Below are 23,548 nucleotides of genomic sequence, written 5' to 3' on the forward strand. Positions count from 1 at the left end.
ACGAGCCTTCTATGTTAATACTATATGTTCTAAGCAATCGTACAACCGAATATCTCACCATGAACTCTGGTCTATTGTAAACAAAAAACATTTTCGGATTTTGGATTATCATTTTTATCATCACCGTCTATCTTTTCAGCTTGCTTAAAAAATTTGTAATTGTAACGCTCAAACTGCTGTGCTCAATTAAAACTGTAATCGGTGATGGAATTATAATTTGCACAAGTTCGAAGTGTTTCGATGGATTCTAGTATGATGAAGTGGTTCATAATCGTACCTTTGATTGGTGGCGTTTTTGGTGAGTATCTCCTTGCTTATTTCTCCGTACTCCAATTCCAAAACCTTAGTAATACTGTTATTTAATTAAATCGTCGCGAATGTTACGTTTTCGATTCACAATTTTGATCGATAGTCAGTTTTTCGCATCCATCTGCCACACGTAATGTTTTTCATTTGGGAACTTGATACGAGACCCGATAGGAGGAAAACGTCGTCGCCGTTTTCTACTTGACCAACACAACGTACCTTATCGTATTGTGAAATAATTATATCCATTATTCAACGCCGTTTCGTTTTATAAAAAATTTTAAAAACACGAACAATGAAAACAGTTGGAATGTCAATCTATTTACCTGCAACGTGCAGCCGCAGCAGTAATAAACACCTTCGTTATTGTATTGTTACAGCCAGCGATTATTACGTGAACATCATCGACGATGGACCAGTGGTTGTTGGAGCAAATATCACATTTAGCGCCCGTCTGTATCTAAAAGGAGGTAAAGAGCCGGAAGGAACTTACAAATTCAAGTGGAAGGATAACGCTGAAAAGCAACAACATCACGGCGAGGTGAAATTCTTGCGCATGTAATCGCATTTGTTCGAAAACCGAATACCTACTTATCGAAGAAATTTTTGTCTAGTATGTTAGTAACAACTCTCAGTCTAATTGGACCGTATCTTATTCGCCCGATAAAATCAAGGCTGGCTCGCATCAAGTAGAAGTTGAAGTGTTTTCCACCCTTTTCATCATCGATTGGTCATTGTGTTCTCGAAGAAAATCATTCGAATTGACGAGTGAGTATACCTATGTACACATAATTTACCTTTTCATGACAACTACAGTTGGGTGGCATGTTCTCGTAATTCAACCTAAATGTTCGTAGGCTATTTAAACGGCGAAATGACTTTGAAACAAAATGGAACGTCTTCTACTTCGGATTACATTTCTAACGCTACCGAAGTGAAACATCATATTACTCTTCACCAACCGGACGCAAATTATATAGCTGACACCGACGTCACTACGCATTGGTACCTGGATTGCAAGTATATCGGAAAAACGAACGATATGGCGTTGGTTTACAATTATACGACGAGCGATGTTACGCATACCATCGTCGCCATAATCATCGCTTCGCACGATTCGAATAATACGAGTACAAATTACACGCGCGCTACTACCACCTCGAATACGGAATCTTCGACCGAGTTAATTTTGATGAATTCGACAAATGCGAACGACGCGAAATCGAATAATACCGAATTCGCGTATTTGACCGTAAACGAGGGCGTCGTAGACAATTCGACCGTGCCGTCTATAGATTTCAATTGCTCGAGTAATACATTTTCGCCGCTCGATAACCGCAGCACTTACGGTTTATTTTCTCGTCAAGTAAAGGTAAAAGGTGAGTCCGAGTGTATAACGTTAAAATCTTGCGTAATAGCCAGTATCAGGGAGGAAGTACATATTTTGTTGTTTCATTCTACGAGTGTCGTGTTCTCTGATCTAATTTTCAATTTCAGCTCCCATTTCAAATTTCAAAGTGGAAGGCAATAATTGGTTGCAGCATGGCGATTTGTTGAACTTACAAGTAAGACCCGCGAGAGCAGTGATGGAAAACTGAAACTGAAACTAAAACTGAAAACTTGAACTGAAAAAAATAAAACTGAAACTAAAAACTGAAAACTTGAACTGAAAAAAATTAAACTGAAACTAAAAACTAAAAACTTGAACTGAAATGTAAAAGTTTTGCCATTCACTGAATTTTGTCGACAAAATCAATATTTTTTTATGGTGGATATTGGTAGTACTCAGGGTGCTGAATCTGCCTGCGGTGCTGAAAACGTTCGCGAACGATTCTTTTGACCCTAAATTTAAGGCCAAAAAAATTGAGCAACTACAAAAAAAATTGAAAAAAATTTTTTTTTCATTTTCTCAAAATGTATGTCCAGGGGAGTCAACATGCAAATTTTTGTGGATATTGGCTCACATTTGTAGGATTTAGGCAGTTTTTTTGAAATTTGAAATGAGGTTTATTTACTCTGGAAAAATCAACTCTTTTCATCTTGAACAAATTTGTTAAGAAACGTGATAAATTTAATAATAATAACTTATTCTTCATTAATAATTCATACTCGGGTAGTTTTTGCAACATTTTTGGCAAAAAATTCAAAAAAATCGATTTTGGGAAATTTCAATTATTGGACTTGGCAACCTTGAATGTGATGATTCTGAAAAAAAAATCGGGTAAAGTTGGCACTCATGGGGGCCAAAAGTGGTGGAAGTTTCACGGACCTACAAATTTTAGATCGCCTGATACATAGCCACAAAACTTCAAATGCCCTTCCTGTAAAATTTACGTTTTGGACACTAGGTTGGTTTTCTCGTGACAGATCACAATTTAGAAAAAGTTGAAATCAGAAAAACAGAATGGCGAATTCTCTCATTAAAATTGATATTGTTCTACTTTTTGAACTACAAATTATCCAATCTTTTGCCCTCGCTTTGCATGGGTCAATTTGATACTCTTCTCAGAAGTCGGAGTTACAATTTCAAGAAACCTATTGAATTTGAAAAATGTTGAGATCAGAAAAACCAAAAAGAAACACCAATTTTTTTTTTCATTAAAATCGATTGATGTCGTTCTACTTTTTAAATCACAAATTTTCCAAAGCTGAAAACTTTTGCCCTCGCTTCGCTGGGGTCATTCAAGATGCTACTTGGGTCATTCCATGTCAACTCAACCAATGTTTTTGGGTCATGTCCTTCGATTTCGCTCAAATTTTTTTTACAATATCTACCCACCCAGTAAGTAAGAAAGCCGCAATCAGTTTGGTCCCAGCCCCCTCAGGGGGCGGATGGAGGGGCTTCTATTATTTTCAATACTTTGATCAAACCTGATTTCACAGTTCGAAAAAGCATTGAATTTAGAACTTTTCAAGTATGTTGAAATTTTCAAAAGTTGAAAGTTGAACAGTTGAACTTTCAATTTGAAAGTTCAAATTTCAAAATGACGCTGTAAGTGGGAGCTACCATTTAAAATTTTGAAAAAATTTCCATAGATGTACATTTTGATACTTTTCCGAAATATTTAGGTTTCGAAATGGCACTCCTTGACGGAGGGGGAGCATCCCCACCCCCAATTTTGGGTGAAACGTTCGAAAGAAAATCTGGTGCATGTGATATATCGAATTGTATGTTTTCGACGACGCTGAACACGAATATGACGTCAGATTTTTGATAGAACCCCATCCATGGCCCCCAGCACCTCCTCAAAGGGGGTTAAAGTTCAAAAATGCGTTTTGTTCGTGTGACACGTGGAATAATATGTTTTTGGTGACGCTGAACACGAATATGACGTCAGCTTTTTGATTTGACCCGTCCACGGCCCCCTGCACCTCCCCAAAGCGGGTAACCCAAAAAAAATGGTAACATTCGTGTGACACATGAAATAGTAGGTAGGTATGTTTTCGATATCGCTGAACACGAATATAGCCATAGTTTTTTAAATCGACCTCACCTATGGCCCCCAGAACCTCCCCCAATAGGTAAAAGTCCAAAAAAATTGTTGGGAGGGGAGGCCGTGGATGAGGCCCAATCAAAAATCTGACGTCATATTCGTGTTCAGCGTCACCAAAAACGTATTATTCCATGTGTCGCATGAACGAAACACTTTTTTGAACTTTTACCCCCTTTGGGGAGGTGCTGGGGGCCGTGGATGGGGTCCTATCAAAAATCTAACGTCATATTCGTGTTCAGCGTCGCCAAAAACATACAATTCGATATATCATATGCCCCAGATTTTCTTTCGAACGTTTCACCCAAAATTCGGGTTGGGGGTGCTCCCCCTCCGTCAACGAGTGCTATCTCGAAACTTGAATATTTCGAAAAAGTATCAAATGTACATCTATGGAAATTTTTTCAAAATTTTAAATGTTAGCTGCCACTTACAGCACCATTTTGAAATTTGAACTTTCAAATTAAAAGTTCAACTTTCAACTTTTGAAAATTTCAAAATACTTGAAAAATTCGAAATTCAATGACCTTTCGAACTGTGAAATCAGTTTTGATCAAAGTATCATAGTTTTGGAGGAATGGGCTGCTGAAGTTGAGTACCTCAAGACAATGTGAAAATAATGGAAGCCCTCCCCCCACCCGCCCCCTGAGGGGGCTGGGGCCAAACTGATTGCGGCTTTCTTACTTACTAGGTGGGTAGATATTGTAAAATAAAATTGAGCGAAATCGAAAGACATGACTTTCAAAATCGCCTTTTTTTGGTTGAGTTGACATGGAATGACCCACTTGTAAAGTTGTAAGTAGGTGTACAAAAAATGCAAATTTTTCACTTTTTCTGAACAGAACAGAACTACTGGATTTTCAAAGTTTGTTGATACTATACAGTGCTCACTGCTCAGCATGTGAATTAAAATTTTGATTATTGTGGCAAAATAACAATTTTTTGTCGGCAAAAGGACGATGCGATCTTCCTCCCAAGTATAGCATAACTTGTCTTTTCTTCGGCCCCCTCAGGCCCGGATTTTCTCTACACAGCCCTGCATATTTATTCATAATTTTTGAGTTTGAAATGTTTGAATTTGAAATTTGAAGTTTTTGTTGCCAAGTAGCAAATTAGATTAATGTATGAAAAAATTCATGAAAGAAAATACTTTTTTTTTTCATTTCCTTTCGAACTTTAAGAAAAATTTTGAAAACTGAAACTGAAATAAAAAACTGAAATAAAAACTTGAACTGAAAAAAGTAAAACTGAAACTTAAAACTGAAAACTTGAACTGAAAAAAATAAAACTGAAACTAAAAACTGAAAACTTGAACTGAAAAAAATAAAACTGTAACTAAAAACTAAAAACTTGAACTGAAATGAAAAAGTTTTGCCATCACTGCCGGCGAGAGCGTAGCTAAATTTTTATTCGCGCTCAAATTTTCTAGCTAGGTATTTTTTTTCTCTCAGGTTTGGTGCAACGGTTCGGCTCCTTTCAGTTATTGCGTGCAATTTCATATTGGTAATTATTCGATTAGCGGTAACGAAAGTTGCTCGACGAGGAAAAAATACCTGAGTGCCTGTAATTTCGAAATTCCTCGATATTTCGGGAATTCGACCAACTACACGGTCGTTATTATTGTAGAAAATGACGTACAGAAAGTCGTCAGAGGGGTTAACGTGAATGTCTACGAAGGTAAGTGCGATTTGCAACGACAATTTTTCTTATTTTCCCATGTTTTGCGATTTTTAAACGATAATAATGCGTTCTCGTTTTATACTTAGTGACTAAGCACCCCCAAATATCTGTCATAATTGTTCCTGTGGCCGCGGCTATCGTGGCAATCATTTTAATCATATTTGGAGTAGCGTTTTACGTGCAGAGCAGGCACAGGTAACGTCCGTTCGAGTACCACAGATGAAAGTTTTATTATAGTCCGGCATATGACAACAGGAGTAATTGCACCCCCCCCCCCCCCGGCCGATCCTCTGAGACAACATTTTTCTTAAAGGGGACATCCTAAGGAACATTTTAATGCAAAGTTGCCAAAAAAAAGTTGGCCTTACTTACAAAATGGCGGCCATTTTGATTGACAGGTCAGCCGAAATCGCAGATTTTGCGTTATAACATAGGACTTACACAAACTTTTTCAAACTTTACAAAGGTAGATCGAAAGATCATGCAAAAATTTATCACATGTCCAAATTTCAAGTGCTAAAGTGCGTTTCTCGATTTTTGGTGAATTTTTGAAAATCGAATTTAGGCCAAAAATGAGGGAAAAAATCAAAATTTTACCAAATTGACCAAGAAAGCTGAAATTTGGGATATACCCTATTTTCGACATGCCAAATCGATTGGAAACGGTTTCAACCCGTTTTGAGTAGTTCTGGAGCCTCCAGCAGATTTTTGAAACTCGAAATTCTCACAAAATTCCATCAAATTGGAGTTGTAAAGCTAAAATTCATTCTAAAAACTAGTTTCAATACGCTACGAAGTACTACAGGTGAATTTCAAGTCGTTTTGGAGGCTCCAGCGACTTTTTGAAAATTCCTGAAGCCTCCAGCAGATTTTTGAAACTTTAAATTTTCACAAAATTTCATCAAATAGAGATGGAAAGCTGACATTTACTCTACACTCCAATTTTAACACCCTCTGTAAACGACTTCTGGTGGATTTCAAGTCATTTTAGAGCCTTCAACGACTTTTTTGAAAATTACTGGAGCCTCCAGTAGATTTTTGAAACTTGAAATTTCCCTAAAATGTTATCAAACCAAGATGGAGAGTCGAAATTCGTTCTGCACACTAATTTCAATACGCTACGAAGTTGACTGCTGGTGAATTTCAAGTCTTTTTGGAGCCTCCAGCAACTTTTTGAAAGGTAATATGACGTTTTTTTGGAAAATTGAAATTTCCTAAAAGTTGCTGGCATTTGAAACCACCATGTAGTCTGCGAAGTAAATTGCAGCTTGCCAACTCCATTTGTTAAATTAAAGTTGGGGAAATTTCAAGTTTCAAAAATCTACTGGAGGCTCCAGTAACTTTCAAAAAAATCGCTGGAGGCCCTAAAATGACTTGAACCCACCTGAAGTCGTCTTCAGAGGGTGTTAAAATTGGAGTGTGGAGTAAATTTCAGCTTTCCATCTCCATTTGAAGAAATTTTGTGAAAATTTAAAGCTCCAAAAATCTACTAGAGGCTCCAGTAATTTTCAAAAAAAATCGCTGGAGGCCCTAAAATTACTTGAACTCACCTAAAGTCGTCTTCTGAGGGTGTTAAAATTGGAGTGTAGAATAAATGTCAGCTTTCCATCTCTATTTGATGAAATTTTGTGAAAATTTAAAGTTTCAAAAATCTGCTGGAGGCTTCAGGAATTTTCAAAAAGTCGCTGGAGCCTCCAAAACGACTTGAAATTCACCTGCAGTACTTCGTAGCGTATTGAAACTAGTTTTTAGAATGAATTTTAGCTTTACAACTCCAATTTGATGGAATTTTGTGGGAATTTCGAGTTTCAAAAATCTGCTGGAGGGTCCAGAACTACTCAAAACGGGTTGAAACCGTTTCCAATCGATTTGGCATGTCGAAAATAGGGTATATCCCAAATTTCAGCTTTCTTGGTCAATTTGGTAAAATTTTGATTTTTTCCCTCATTTTTGGCCTAAATTCGATTTTCAAAAATTCACCAAAAATCGAGAAACGCACTTTAGCACTTGAAATTTGGACATGTGATAAATTTTTGCATGATCTTTCGATCTACCTTTGTAAAGTTTGAAAAAGTTTGTGTAAGTCCTATGTTATAACGCAAAATCTGCGATTTCGGCTGACCTGTCAATCAAAATGGCCGCCATTTTGTAAGTAAGGCCAACTTCTTTTTTGGCAACTTTGCATTAAAATGTTCCTTAGGATGTCCCCTTTAAGAAAAATGTTGACCCAGAGGATCGGCGGGGGGGGGGGTGCAATTACTCCTATTGTCAGATGCCGGACTATTAGCTTAGCTTGTTAGTAAATTCAAATTAACATCGATCGTCGTTTGTTTCATTTTACAAGGTACATCGTGGAAGTAGCAGATTTTGATTTTTCCAATGCCAGCGATATGGAGTATAAAACGTTCCGCGAAAGGTTAGTGGAAGCGGTCAGCAACGCGTTTAATAAGACCGAAGATTTTTCGGAACAGGACAGCACCAATGCCGCGCCAGCTAGTAAAAAATACGGTAGCATGCAATGAAATTCGCGTTATGCATCGCGAAAACCGACCGCTGTTCGATGTTGAAATCTCTAATTTCGCGATGCATTCAGATTTGCCTACACGTCGCATCTAATTACCTAATTAGGCCCGCGTGTCTTTGGCATTTCTCCCAAGTCTTCTTTTTTTCCCATTTTTATCCCTAAATATCGAAACTGCAATAACGAATTTCTCATTTCGAAATTCTTTTACTTCTAGTGGTTGATCCATTTTAACTAATATAAACGAATTATCAACATCCGCGTTCATTTTCCAAACATCTATAGTCGTTCGTACGATTTTACGCATTTTTTTTTTTTTCTTCATAAAAACGAATGATCATCTGCAGGAGCGGGTCTTCTGGGTTGGTAACTTTTAACTATGTAAGGCCGGTCATATCGATTTGAATGCTAAAATTAATCTGAATTTCAAGTTTGCGTATATTTTCGAATTTCGAATATAAATCCGAAGTGGTAAGTGTATTCCCGTGATGAGTTTTTTTTTGTTTTTTTTTGTTTTCGTTTTCCATGTAATCCGTGTTATTTATTTATTTTTTATTAATTTTTTCTTTTTTCAATTTATGTAATTATTTTGAAATGTGCTATAAGTTACCGTTATTACGTTACGGATATTATTATGTGATTCTAGTTGGCTTTAAGCTTTTTACATCTCTGGTGGTTTTTTGTTTTTAAAGTTTTGCTAATTCATACTGTATTTTAATCGTACACTCGAATGTTGAGAATTACGTCAATTTTTTAATAGAAAGAGCAAAACGAGAGGTATCGTTTTAGGATACTCTGCCTTTTGTATTAGCTTTTTAGACGTAATTTTTTAATGTTTTCATCTTGCATTTTATTTTTTATTAATGTTTTCTTTAAGGAAATTTTTACGTGTATTTTATAAGTATGTACTGTGTATATGTGTGTAGGTATGTAGCGTAGGTACCATTTAAATAATTATGTACAAAATATTCATCGCATTTTATAACTAAGTTAATTCTTGAAAAAAAAGGATAAAAATCTTTTAAAAATGCATAGTGCGGCTTTAGTGCGTACGATGAAATAAAAATTTTAAATTTGACGATTGTATGGGTAAATCTTTGAGTTGAACTATGCACCGTGATTTTCGTCGAGTATTTCGTATTGCACTGTGATGGAAAATAAATACGCCTGCTAAGGATGCTGCGAATATTTTGTCATTTAATTCTGCGTAATTTTTATGAAAAGAAAAATCGTACTAACTAAATGAAACGTACAGAAATTGAGATATTTAAAACGAATAATACAGAGTGTCTAACAAAATTTCAAAATAAAAAAGTAGGACTTAAGTAGGACTTTTAGCAGTACTTTTAGCAGGTCATTTTTCGGGCACTTTTGGAATTTTTCAAGGGCCAGGGTGGGGGGGGGGTTAAAATTCACATTCAAGTTTTTGGCCAACTTTTTGTAAAAAATGTTTGCTTTTTTTGTCTTTAAACACCTTGTGATTTTATTTAAACAAGTAGGTAAACGCCAAAAATATTATAATGTTTCAATTCGATTTTTCGTTTGACTTTCTCCTTAGGAATTTTAAAAATTGATGAACATCACACCATGTTCACTTAAAATCAAATTTAACCCGAATTCTTCAATTTTGATTGTTTTGAATGTTATTTTTTGTTGAAAAATGGAAAGTGTAAAAAGAAAATCAAATGGGCCCGAGCAAAACGAGGGCAAAAGCTTCCGAAAATTTATATTCTAGGAGGCATAAAAACGATAGAATTTGAATATAATTTTTTTTTGTAAAATCTAAAAGAAAAAAGAAAAGCAAACAGACCCGAGCGAAGCAAGGGCAAAAAATCTTGAAAAGTACTTGAGGAGCTGAGAATCAAAACTCACATTTGCCACCATAAACGATTTTGAGAAAAACGCGAAAAACTGAGTTAGTAGTGTTGCCAGTTGAAAAAACTTATAATACCAAAATGAATCATTAGATAGCGCTACTAGAACACGATTCCCTGTGTTGACTGATTTTCACCTAGCTCCCTTCTGCTTTAATATCCAGCCAAAGAATGGCAAATGTGAGTTTTGACTCCAAGATTTGCAATCAAATTTTTTTTCACTGTTTTAATTACGACGATAGGGAAAAGTTTGATAACAAGCTGAATTTTGGTACACGGGGGTTTTTTGATACGCTGAACACGAATTTGGGGTGTCCAGGTGAATCCGGTGTACGCTTCCCCCTTTTTTGTGGACCTTAAGCCCCCAAATTTGTTTTTTTGCGTTCAAGTCCGAAAATATGCAATTTTATGCAAGATTTATGTTTTTTGGGTCGCAGAATACGAATTTGACAATATTTTTTTGTAGGGGTGGGGGATGAGGGGGTTAGGGGGGCGAGAAATTCAAAATTTGACTATAATGATGTGTGATATGTCGAAATGTATGTTTTTGAGGGTGTAGATCACGAATTTGACAATATTTTTTTCGTAGGGGTCAATGGTGGGGGCTGAGGGGTTAAAATGGTTAAAAATTCAAAATTTGACTATAATGATGTGTCATGTGTGACATGTCGAAATGTATGTTTTCGTGGTTGTAGATCACGAATTTGACAATATTTTTTTCATAAGGGTTGATGGTGGGGGATGAAGGGGGTGAAAAATTCAAAATTTGACCATAATGATGTGTGATATGTCGAAATGTATGTTTTTGAGGGTGTAGATCACGAATTTGACAATATTTTTTTTGTAGGGGTGAATTGTGGGGGATGAAGGGGGTGAAAACGGTGAAAAATTCAAAATTTGACCATAATGATGTGTGATATGTCAAAATGTATGTTTTTGAAGGTGTAGAAAAGGTGAAGGGTGGGGGATGGAGGATTTTCTATTGGAGAGCCGTCAAAGTCCCTGGAAGAAAAAATTTGTAACATTTAAACAAAATTCACCATGATTTTTCACTAGGTATAATTGACTGTTGTCGTCGCCGGGGCATTCGGGGGCAAAAATGGCAAATGACATCTTGAAATACACTATCTGAAGTACTAGCCCCTGGGATTTCCCGTGCATCTACGTGCAAAAATTTGTTCTATTCCTATTTATGTAGCAGAATAGGCAAAACACGGAGTTTTAACGTAAATTAAACCTCTATAATGACTTTATAACAACTAAAATCGAGTAAATTGATGAAAATTACTCACTTTCAGTTGAATTATTCATACTTGGTACATTTCGACATATTACACATCATTATAGTCAAATTTTGAATTGTTCACCGTTTTCACCCCCTTCATCCCCCACAATTCACCCCTACGAAAAAAATATTGTCAAATTCGTGATCTACACCCTCAAAAACATACATTTCGACATATCACACATCATTATGGTCAAATTTTGAATTTTTCACCCCCTTCATCCCCCACCATCAACCCTTATGAAAAAAATATTGTCAAATTCGTGATCTACAACCACGAAAACATACATTTCGACATGTCACACATCATTATAGTCAAATTTTGAATTTTTAACCATTTTAACCCCTCAGCCCCCACCATTGACCCCTACGAAAAAAATATTGTCAAATTCGTGATCTACACCCTCAAAAACATACATTTCGACATATCACACATCATTATAGTCAAATTTTGAATTTCTCGCCCCCCTAACCCCCTCATCCCCCACCCCTACAAAAAAAATATTGTCAAATTCGTATTCTGCGACCCAAAAAACATAAATTTTGCATAAAATTGCATATTTTCGAACTTGAACGCAAAAAAACAAATTTGGGGGCTTAAGGTCCACAAAAAAGGGGGAAGCGTACACCGGATTCACCTGGACACCCCAAATTCGTGTTCAGCGTATCAAAAAACCCCCGTGTACCAAAATTCAGCTTGTTATCAAACTTTTCCCTATGGAATTTGGCAAACAAAACTAAGTTTTGATTCTAACCCTTGGTTTTGAAGGTGAATTTCACACCAAAATTACTTTGATCCAAAAAAACCGAATATGTCACATTATAGAGTGTAAAACGGTATATCCAAATCTGCCATAAAACGGTATTTTTTTTTTTTGGCAAATGTGAGTTTTGATTCTCAGCTCCTCGACTTATATTATGTTCGAGAGATATAAAAAACGATGATGTTTGAGTAATGAGTTACTTATACGTAAAAAGTTCATAGCTTTGTTCTTTTCGCACAAATTTACTGCACTAGTGTACACTGGTGTAGAAAGTGTAGGATTTTTGTTCTTTTCATTTTTTTTTTTACACTAGTGCAGGCAAGTTTGTGTTCTATTCAGTCGGATGTACTCTGGTGTAATTGTGTAATGCATTGGTGTAGTTGGTGCATACACCATCTACTCCTGCTCTGGAGGAGGAGTAGATGGTGTACACCATGCACACTGAAATTGAATTGATTATTGATGATAATTGTTTGCGTTTGCGTTCAAATGTGAATGAATTTATTGAAGAAAAGTTGTAAATGGAGAGTGAAATTCTAAAAAACCTTATTTCATTCTTTTTACGAACTATCGGAAGTGATGATGATAACAAAAATGGGATGAAAAAAACATCACCAAATAAATGTTACACCACCACATACACTGGTGTGAGTGGTGCATGAGTGGAGTACACCACCTACTCCAGTGTAATACACCAAGCTACACTAGTGTAAAAAGTAAAATGCGAAAAGAACAAATCTCTACATTTTGTTTCAAAATTGTGAAATTCGAATAAGTAATGATTTTTTTTTGAAAAATTCAAAATTAACAAAGTAAAGCGAACGGGCTTGAGCGAAGCGAGGGCGAAAGCTCTCAAAAATATGCAATTCAAAATCTAAAAAAGTCAGTGCCCATCCTAACGTGTAGTTCCAACAATATTGTGTAGCTCCAAAAAACTGATGTGCAGTTGGAAAAAAATTGTGCAGTTGAAAAAAAAGTATTCAGAATCCAAATTTTTTAAAAAATTACTAGATAATAAAATAATGAACAACAACGGTTATCAATCAAATGCAAAAAAAACGAATTTGGGACCCATGTAACTTCATAAAAACTGCACAATGATATCAAACAAATAATCAGGTAAGAGGTAGATACATAAATGTAGTAAGTAGAAAAAATTACTAAGTAGCAGTGCCGCTCAAAGGATGGAAATGTGGTATTGCAGAATCTTTGAGGGTTCCAAAAATTTTTCAGGGAGACTCCCATTTTTTTAAGAAAAAAACCTAGTTATTGCCATGAGTTATGTGAAATTTTTTTATGGGCCAGTTCTTTTCACTTCTAATGATAAAAAAACAAATCCAAAGACATTTTTATAACGCTCTTCCTACTGTTAATGAGCTATTTCTGTGGAGAAAAAAAACTTTTGAGGCTTTTTTGAAGAAGTCTTGGGGAAAGGTATGTCTAGACCTATTTCAAGTTTTACAATAATGTTGATCCATCATTTTTTTTAAAATTTGAAGAGCTGAAGATCTAAAAACCAGCTTATTTTTGATCTACATAATCAAAGGAGTTTATCCAAATTTGAGCTGAATTTCAGACAGTCACACACAGTACGTTTTTTTAACCAACCTTTTTTTAAATGATTGATTAGTGGAGAATACTGGTTGAAAAAAACGTCCTTAATGTGCTTGCCTGAAAATCAAATTAAATGTGGACAAACTTGTTGAATAGACCCGAAAATGGACCACAATTTTTAGCTTCCCACATTGATTTCCACATATTTTGTAAGAGTCGAAATTTTAAAATTATATTTCTGGGGGAACAAAAATTGCGCTGGAAGTTCCAGAATGGCTAAATGGCTAGAAATGACAAAAGTTAGTTCATGGGAGTTAATTTTAGTTACAGGGCTCCAGGGGGAGGGGGTAAGACTGAAATATTTTCAACTTCTTTTGCCAGATTTTCTCAACTTTTTACCCCAGGTACCCCCCTTCCACGGATTTCTCAAGCTATTTAGCCAGGATTTGGAAGCAAAAATGTTGAATAATTTAAATTTTTCAAATACTTTTTGTGGATTTTCTTCGGCTTTTGGCCTGTGAAAACAAAATTTAAAAAGAGTACAGAACATAATTTTTGGAAAATTTTCAATTTTTCTCGAGCGAAGTGAGGGTAAAAGATTTACTAAGAAAACTCACAATTTGTGAAGTACTTACCTATCAAATAATGATTTTCAATATAAAAGTTTCAACGTTAAATTTCAAACTTTTTGGTATTTTCAAATGAATCCTAGCACTTTTTTTCGCTATTCTGAGTTACATAGAATAATTTTTTGCTGTTTCGTTATTTTGCACCCATACCAACCCTGTATTGATTGGGTTATGTCTATTAAATTTCTGAAGGTAATGTTTCATTGTTGAAAATTTTTAAAACATTGTACAACAGAATAATTTAAAAAATTGACAAATTTAAAAAATGAAATGGCTGATGCAAATAGTTGATTTTCATAGCTTCAACATTTAAAAATTCTAACAATAGTTTTCAGGAAATTATAATATGTAATTTCAAAAATAGAAACAAAGGTATAAAGGCCCGAGCGAAGCTAGGGCAAAAGCTTTCGAAAATTTAATATTTTTTCAAAATAAAACAACATCACGTATTTTTTAAAGTAAAAAGTTTTCTTTTTCAAAAAAATATGAAAAATTTACATTGATTTTTTTCTTTTTTTTTGGGGGGGGGGGAAGGAGAAGATATCCTTTAAAACGAATCTCAAAAAATTTCAGTCGGTATTGTGTAGCTCCAAAAAAACCTTAGAATAGGCCCTGATAAAAAGTCAACAAATGAGCCCTCAAAATTCTGGAAAAAAGGAGAAAAATTGAGAGTTTTAAAAAGTCTAATTGAAAAAAAGTAGGACTAATAGGACCAGTAGGACCTGTTAGACACCCTGTAATAACGTGGGATTTGATTTCTGAAAGGTTTAAATCGGCTGTTGTCGCGATTCGGGCGATAATTTCATTATCAGGGTGTCTAACAAAGTTTCAATATGAAAAAGTAGGACTTGAATAGGACATTTAGCAGGACTTTCAGCAGTTCATTTTTCGAGCACTTATGGAATTTTTTATGGTGGTGGGGGGCTCAAAATTTACATTCAAGTTTTTAGACAAATTTTGTAAAAAATGTTTGCTTTTTAATGATTTTAAACACCTTATGATTTTATTTAAACAAGTAGATTCCAAAAATATAACGTTTCGCTCCAATTTTTCGTTTTATTTTCTTCTTATCAATTTTAAAAATTTGATGAATATCACATCATGTTCGATTAAAATCAAAAACTTGAATTCTTCTGTTTCGATTGATTGTAAATATTTCGTAAGTATTATTATTTGCTTCCAAATTTTGAAATTCGAATCGAAAATCAGTACTTCAAGAGGAATAAAAACAACTTTTTTAGTGTGATGAGTTACTTACAAAAGTTTATTATTTTGCTTCAAAATTTTAAAATTTAAATGATGATTTTTTTGGAAAATTTAAAATTGAAAAAAGAATAGCAAACGAACCCGAGTGAAGCGAGGGCAAATCCCGAAAATTAGTATCTTGAGGGGTATGAAAACGATGTTTTCTTGTACGATATGATATGAAGAAGTTCATTATTTTTGTTTCAAAATTTTTAAAATCCAAAAAAAAAAAAATCAAACTTAAAAAAAGAAAAGCAAACAATCCTGAATGAAGCGAGGTCAAAAGCTTTCAAAAATTTAATCATGTTTTGAGAAGTAAAAATAAAAAGTTTCTTTACGAAGAGAGGAGTTTATTTTTCTGATTCAAACTTTGATGAACATTTCTTGAATTTAAACAAAAAGTTTTTCACGCGGGAAAAAAAGATGCAAATAGCCCGAGCGAAGCGAGGGCAAAAGCTTTCAAAATGTGTAATTCAAAATCTGAAAAAGTCGATAAATGAGCCTTTTTCTACATTTGTTCAAAATTTTGTAAAAAGGGGAAAAATTGAAAAAAAGTAGGACTTTAATAGGACTAAAAGGACTTTTGAGAAAAAGTAGGACTTTAGTAGGACTAATAGGACCAGTAGGACCTGTTAGACACCTTGAATTTATTTTGTTGGTCTTGCAAGTCACTCTGGTTACTGCTATACGAGTAGGCAATAGGTATGCGTGATTGCGTTCGCTTCCAAGCTGTAGCTACGTACTGTATAGTTTCATTTGTTACGAATAATGCGTTTTCATATAGATATGCCAATGCATAAACGTTAGCATTATTTCTTCTTTTATCTTCAAAAGGTGAAAAAATTGCTTCTGTCGAGCTTGTGTTTGGACCGGGGAAATTCCCGTTTTCGAATACAATAGGTCTGCAAAAGATAAGGAACATGGACCGTAATCGGTGTTTCGAACGAATTTTCAAGTCCGTGCGAGCTCTCAACTTTTTACACAGCTACAGTCGCTAGTTCAGTATCTACTTTTACGATAGCAGGCATTAGTGATTTCACCTCTGCTCGTGTCGTCATCTTTAGCGAACGTTCGATTTTCAGTATTTGCAAGACAAGCTCTGTTTTGGTGCGGTTTTTTTCCACTATTCGTTCGCTGCAATGTTTTCGTTATCGTTACCAAATTTTGAAAACGAGCCTTCGATGGGTAAGCTAATTTAATTATTATACTCGTACGTGAGAATATAAGTATTAGTACATACATGTACGTCTAGGCAGTATACGTATAAGCGCGTTCGCATAATTGGCGATAAAGCGATAGGGTACATAGATGAATCGTAAATGGTGTGATGCGAAAATTCGATACATAGCTAAAAATTCTGGTATATGTTTACAAATTTCGTAGCGTTGTACTGTACTTAATGTAATGAAAACGTTTTGCGTGTGATTTGCAGACGAAATCCGAGAAGATTTTCGAAGAAACGGAATCGATAGCGACCTGACGGATTCGTCGACGGCAGCGCCGCCGCCGCCAGAAGCGCCGAAACAGAATGTCGCTGCTGATCTGAACTGGAATAATTTCGCATCGAATACGAATTCATTCGCAGAATCGAACAATTTGAATACGGCCAACACGACCAACGGAACGAATATCTTTTCTCCGGAGATGACGTCGAGTAATTTATTTCCAGTGCAGCTCGAGTTGTATGTGCGAAATCTACTGCAAGCCGGCTATAAAAATAATCTAATAAACAGCCTGTTGTACCAGCAACAATTAGAATTGCAAAACAACAACTTTCTGGGTTTGCTATCCGATACGAATAGTTGCGCGGTTAAAATGAGTGACAACGCGAATACTTCATTCGTCGAATTTAGAGCTCGAGAATGCGGCTTTTGCAAGAGTAACAAAGAAACCAAGGAATTTTACACTTCGCATTATTTGAAAAACTCGGACGGACACGTGGTTTGTCCGATTCTGTCGAAATACGTCTGCCCGTACTGCCAAGCGACCGGTATTTACGCTCACACCAAAGGATATTGCCCTAAGAAACCCGCCACCGAAACTGGTTACAATCAATTCCGTAACGTGGATAAATTTTTCAAATTTCGAAACACGTGCGCCGAGAAAACTTCGCCTCGCGATACTATTTTTAAACATCGCGTATTTTAACCTAGTTAAAAAAAAAAAAAAAGAAAGAAGAAAACGCGCGTCTCGGTCTAGCCCAGTAGTACAAATCATTTGTACCTACCCAGTACCCAGTACCCACCTTTACTTTATGATATTTCATATTGGTATTTTTATTCATAACGAACGAATTTTTCAATTTTAATGTCGTTTTGAATGTTGTTTTAATTCTCAAATTATTATTATAAATTGTTTTAGAAAAATGATACTGAAATAATTATGAATTTTTTTTTTAAAGCTCCGGTTGATACCGATTTGTGTAGTTTACGTTTACAATATTGTGGTGATTAGGTAAAGTGTTCAAGTAGGAGGTAATCGGTAGATATGCGATGAATATTGTTCGAAATATATTTACGTATAGGTATATTATAAACGTTGTAATTTTAGAAGATGTAATTTTTTTTCGTTGCTTATTTCTTTCTTCAATTTTGTTTCGTCGAGTACGTATTTTAAACTATCTTTTATTTATTTTAAAGTGGTTCATTTACTCGTTTGTTTACCTTTTTTTTTTTCATAATTTTCTCTTTCTCGTGTTTAATATAGGTAATACAGGTACATTGTATGTAATATACGTGTAACGAGTATATACAATAAGTATACTCAACTTAGGTACGCCGAGTAAATTCGTTTTTAATCAAAAATGTGTGTTTGTTTTTGTTTTGTTATTGTTGGGTTTAAGTACCTTTACCTACAGAGTGGAAGAAGAATAAAAACGGACGGAAAGTTGATGTAAAGATTTTTATACTTATACTGACTAAAAATAAAAGGGAAAACAGTAGAACAAATGAGGAGCGATATTCCAAAACGCCCTTAGTCCACTTTTTGAAATTTTACAGGAGAAGGAAAAAACGTGGTAGGTACGGCGTTACATTTGGCATTGGTGATTGTTCTGTTACCTACCCAAACACTTCCTTGGTGCTATGCTTTATAAATTTTTACGCGATATGTTGATTAGTGCCTCTGAGCGTTCATGAAAGTGACCTATGTAGCCTAGGCAAATAGCGGGAAAAAATGGGAGAACCCAGACATAATTGGGATCAAAGTTTTTTTTTGCGGATATTGTCTAGGATGGTGTGGTGAACAACATACTAAAAGCCCCCGCCCCTACCCCTAGAAATAATCCCTCCACAGTGGATCAAAGCCCCCCAAAATCTGTTTTTTGTCAAAAAATTCTGAAATATCAACTTTTGAGTAAAATGAGCACTGATTATATAATCTCCTCTCAAATACCTATCAAATGAGCTATAAACTAACTCCCTAGCCCCAAGGGGGATGGCGCTACGACCTCTCAAAGTGATGTGATTTCAATAAGTTCACATTTCATGACTTTGGGACTTGGAACCTGTTCTAATCGATCAAATAAAGTCAAACTTGGAAAATGAAATTGTTTTGGGACATAAAGTCGACCCCTAGAGTGGGGAGGGTCAAATTCGAAAATTACGGAAAGGTCATTTTTTTGGAGGGGCAATAATATGGCCCAAAATGGATGAAAATGGTCCAAAATTGTATCATTGGTCAGTACTCCCATTGTGATCAACATATCCAAATTTCAGCTTCCTAGGTCATCCCCACATCTTTTAAGGAGGAAAAACCCGAAAATAGGGGTAAAATGAGGGGTTTTTTACCTTAATTCCGCCTTAAATGGGGCGGGGATGACCTAGGAAGCTGAAATTTGGATATGTTGATCACAATGGGAGTACTTACCAATGATACAATTTTGGACCATTTTCATCCATTTGGGGCCATATTATGCCCCTCCAAAAAAATGACCTTTCCGTAATTTTCGAATTTGACCCTCCCCACCCTAGGGGTCGACTTTATGTCCCAAAAGAATCTCATTCCCCAAGTTTGACTTTATTTGATCGATTAGAACAGGTTCCAAGTCCCAAAGTCATGAAATGTGAACTTATTGAAATCACATCACTTTTATGGGTCGTAGCGCCACCCCCTTGGGGCTAGGGAGTTGGTTGATAGCTCATTTGATAGGTATTTGAGAGGAGATTAAATAATCAGTGCTCATTTTACTCAAAAGTTGACATTTCAGAATTTTTTGTCAAAAAACTGATTTTGGGGGGCTTTGATCCACTGTGGGGGGTTAGCTCGAGGGGTAGGGGCGGGGGCTTTTAGTATGTTGTTCACCACACCATCCTAGACAATATTCACCAAAAAAACCTTTGATCCCAATTATGTCCGGGTAAAATTGCATTTTGCCTAGGCTAATGTTGACAAAGGCCGTTTTGGAAAATTTTTTTCAAAATGTAAAGTGATTAATGTTCCAATAATGCAGCTATTTTTCAACTGTTCGTCGAGTTTATTTTTTTAAAAGTTTTTTTCATTCCATCGAGTGAAAAGTTTTTTTCAACTTTTTCGAAGGATACGTAAAAATAGGGGTCAAATGGGTCAACTTCACCTATAAAAACTTTTTTTCATCTTTTGAATCAAAAAATCGCGTTTTTTCACAAACTTTGAATTTTTTAAAATCGACTTTGCAACATGATACCATCCCAATTTTTTAATATGTTGTTCAGCATAAAAAGTTGTGCATACTTGACATATTTTTTTCAGAATTTTTGAGAGTCGGAACGATATAAAAACTACGTTTTGAAACTTTTTGAGCTAATTTTTTGTAAAAAATAAAGTGGCAACACCAGGCATCGTAGCCGGTCACTTTTATAGTGACTCAGTCACTTTTATCGCGAAAAGTAACTTTTGGTTATTTTTTTCATCAAAAAATCACTATTGGTCACTTTTCTTCCAAAAAAAGTCACTTTTTTGTTTTGTTTTTTTCGTTTTCTAAACGAAATTTTCATCCAAATTATCGTTTTTTTTACTCATTTTCAAAGGATTTTATGCCAATTTTTTTTATTTAACAATTTCAGAATTTCAAGAACACAAATTTTTACTTTTCGAAACATCAATTTTCGAAAGCTTTTGCTCTCGCTTCGCTCGGCCTTGTTTTCTTTTTTTTTTCAAAATAAAGATGGAATTTTTTTTTAAAAATCAATCTCTAAAGCCAAAAAATAAACTTCTTACAAAAAAACATATTTTTTTGCCTCTCAAAATACAAATTTTCAAGAGCTTTCGCCCTCAATTAGGCCTATCTTTTATTTTCAACATCAACTTCCTTCAAATTCTAATATTTTAAAAATAAAAAAATGAACTACTCGTTCTTACATTTTTGTTTTGAAACGGATTTTCCGGTGGGGCCAGGCGGGAGAATGAAGTAATAGTTTCTAGGTGAGATATTGAAAGTTTTTTTGCTTTTGTTTTTCGATTTTTTCACTTTTTTTAGAAAAATTTGGCTACGATGCCTGAGCAACACTGATTTTTAAGACATCACCAAAAAGCCTTTCAAAACCCTAACTATGAAAAAAAGTTCCATTTTGGTAGGTATCGCGGTTATTGAGTAATCCACTGTTGAAATGGATGATTTAGGATCACTGAAACTAGCCGCCTTTAAAAATGGGCTAGAGGGATGCGATTTGCACCATTGGTCATCCCTTCGGAAGGTCTTTCCACAGAAAAAATCTCAAAAAAATCGCCGAACTCACTACCACTTCTTTGTCAAATTGACGTGGAATAGTCCTGCTCTTTAATTAAAACACATTTCCAACAATCACTGGATAGAGGCCGTTTTGGCGGGACTTTCATTTTTTAATTTTTTTAAAAAGTGGCGATTCGAGCTGTATTTGGGTAGATTAGAAGTGTAGGTATGAGTGTACATACATTATCCACCGGATGGTGCCAAAAAACGCAATTCGAAAAAAATGGACTAAGGGCGTTTTGGAATATCGCTCCTCAAATTAAATAGGTGTCGACACGATACACACCTAGCAAGACAACAACGTTTTCAAAGTAATTACGAATGGTGATTGTGAAATTTCAGCGAATACTTCGGAGTACCAATTTTTCGGAATTTTCATCATAATGCACCTGTAAACAATGAAAATTGAAGATCAAGATTTCAACAGAATTGAAATTATTGATTAGAGGGGCATCAGGTTTACTTCACAATTCCATTTTTCAAGTTTTTTTCCACGCTAAGACTCAACAGAATTTGAACAACTTGTTTAATATGAACGCATCCTTCGTCTCATCTAAGTGCTTTGAAAGATTTCATACAAAGTGGGACCCTCGCGCAGGGTGGAATCCTCATATCACCAAAGTGGAACCTGATTCCACTTTGTATGCAAACGTTGTGAACAAAGTGGAACCCTTTCCGATTAAATCAGTTTCAATAAGAAGCAATCATCAATGTCTTGATATTACTAAGGCTACTATAAACTTCGTTATGGGTAAGGACAGCCGCCATTGCACATCCAAGGTATGGATAAACACGTTAGTCCGGCATATGACAATAGGAGTAATTGCACACCCCCCCCCCACCGCCGATCCTCCGGGACAACATTTTTCTTAAAGGGGACATCCTAAGGAACATTTTAATGCAAAGTTGCCAAAAAAAAAGTTGGCCTAACTTACAAAATGGCGGCCATTTTGATTTTCAGGTCAGCCGAAATCGCAGATTTTGCGTTGTAACATAGGACTTGCACAAACTTTTTCAAACTTTACAAAGGTAGATCGAAAGATCATGCAAAAATTTATCACCTGTCCAAATTTCGAGTGCTAAAGTGCGTTTTTCGAATTTTGGTGAATTTTTGAAAATCGAATTTAGGCCAAAAATGAGGGAAAAAATCAAAACTTCACCAAATTGACCAAGAAAGCTGAAATTTGGGATATACCCTATTTTCGACATGCCAAATCGATTGGAAACGGTTTCAACCCGTTTTGATTTCAATACGCTACGAAGTTGACTGCTGGTGAATTTCAAGTCTTTTTGGAGCCTCCAGCAACTTTTTGAAAGGTTGTATGACGTTTTTCTGGAAAACTGAAATTTCCTAAAAGTTGCTGGAAGCTTAAAAACCATTTGAAACCACCATGTAGTCTGCGAAGTAAATTTCAGCTTTCCAACTCCATTTGATAAATTAATGTTGCGGAAATTTCAAATTTCAAAAATCTACTGGAGCCTCCAGTAATTTTCAAAAAAGTCGCTGGAGGACCTAAAATGACTTGAACCCACCTGAAGTCGTCTTCAGAGGGTTTTAAAATTGGAGTGTGTAGTAAATTTCAGCTTTCCATCTCCATAATTTGATGAAATTTTGTGAAAATTTAAAGCTCCAAAAATCTGCTAGAGGCTCCAGTAATTTTCAAAAAAAAATCGCTGGAGGCCCTAAAATTACTTGAACCCACCTAAAGTCGTCTTCTGAGGGTGTTAAAATTGGAGTGTAGAGTAAATTTCAGCTTTCCATCTCCATTTGATGAAATTTTGTGAAAATTTAAAAGATTCAAAAATCTGATGGAGGTTTCAGGAATTTTCAAAAAGTCGCTGGAGCCTCCAAAACGACTTGAAATTCACCTGCAGTACTTCGTAGCGTATTGAAATTAGTTTTTAGAATGAATTTTAGCTTTACAACTCCAATTTAATGGAATTTTGTGGGAATTTCGAGTTTCAAAAATCTGCTGGAGGCTCCAGAACTGCTCAAAACGGGGTGAAACAGTTTCCAATCGATTTGGCATGTCGAAAATAGGGTATATCTCAAATTTCAGCTTTCTTGGTCAATTTGGTAAAGTTTTGATTTTTTCCCTCATTTTTGGCCTGAATTCGATTTTCAAAAATTCACCAAAAATCGAAAAACGCACTTTAGCACTTGAAATTTGGACAGGTGATGAATTTTTGCATTATCTTTCGATCTACCTTTGTAAAGTTTGAAAAAGTTTGTGCAAGTCCTATGTTACAACGCAAAATCTGCGATTTCGGCTGACCTGAAAATCAAAATGACCGCCATTTTGTAAGTTAGGCCAACTTTTTTTTGGCAACTTTGCATTAAAATGTTCCTTAGGATGTCCCCTTTAAGAAAAATGTTGTCCCGGAGGATCGGCGGGCGGGTGCAATTACTCCTATTGTCATATGCCGGACTATGTGAGGAGGTTGGTTACAAAGTTAGACAAACGCCACTTCCACAAAAATTGAGTTAGGTA

At 35.4% G+C, this 23,548-nt stretch overlaps 3 protein-coding genes across 12 annotated transcripts in view; 2 read left to right on the forward strand and 1 right to left on the reverse strand.

Moving 5' to 3' along the window:
* The window catches only part of LOC135844575 (uncharacterized), a 427,884-nt gene that overhangs the window by 232,499 nt on the left and 171,837 nt on the right, over window positions 1–23,548 (reverse strand). The gene's annotated exons all lie outside the window — the stretch shown is intronic.
* Window positions 74–9,076, forward strand: LOC135843026 (uncharacterized). The gene is made up of 8 exons (XM_065360790.1): window positions 74–298; window positions 687–847; window positions 921–1,074; window positions 1,164–1,685; window positions 1,804–1,871; window positions 5,249–5,474; window positions 5,564–5,672; window positions 7,822–9,076. The coding sequence occupies exons 1-8, from the start codon at window positions 241–243 to the stop codon at window positions 7,997–7,999; spliced, it is 1,476 nt and encodes a 491-aa protein (XP_065216862.1). The 5' UTR covers window positions 74–240; the 3' UTR covers window positions 8,000–9,076.
* On the forward strand, window positions 16,180–17,992 carry nanos. Its single transcript, XM_065360901.1, has 2 exons — window positions 16,180–16,534; window positions 16,782–17,992. The coding sequence occupies exons 1-2, from the start codon at window positions 16,489–16,491 to the stop codon at window positions 17,495–17,497; spliced, it is 762 nt and encodes a 253-aa protein (XP_065216973.1). The 5' UTR covers window positions 16,180–16,488; the 3' UTR covers window positions 17,498–17,992.

The sequence above is a fragment of the Planococcus citri genome, chromosome 1, assembly GCF_950023065.1.
Source record: "Planococcus citri chromosome 1, ihPlaCitr1.1, whole genome shotgun sequence".
Taxonomy (NCBI): Eukaryota; Metazoa; Arthropoda; class Insecta; order Hemiptera; family Pseudococcidae; genus Planococcus; species Planococcus citri.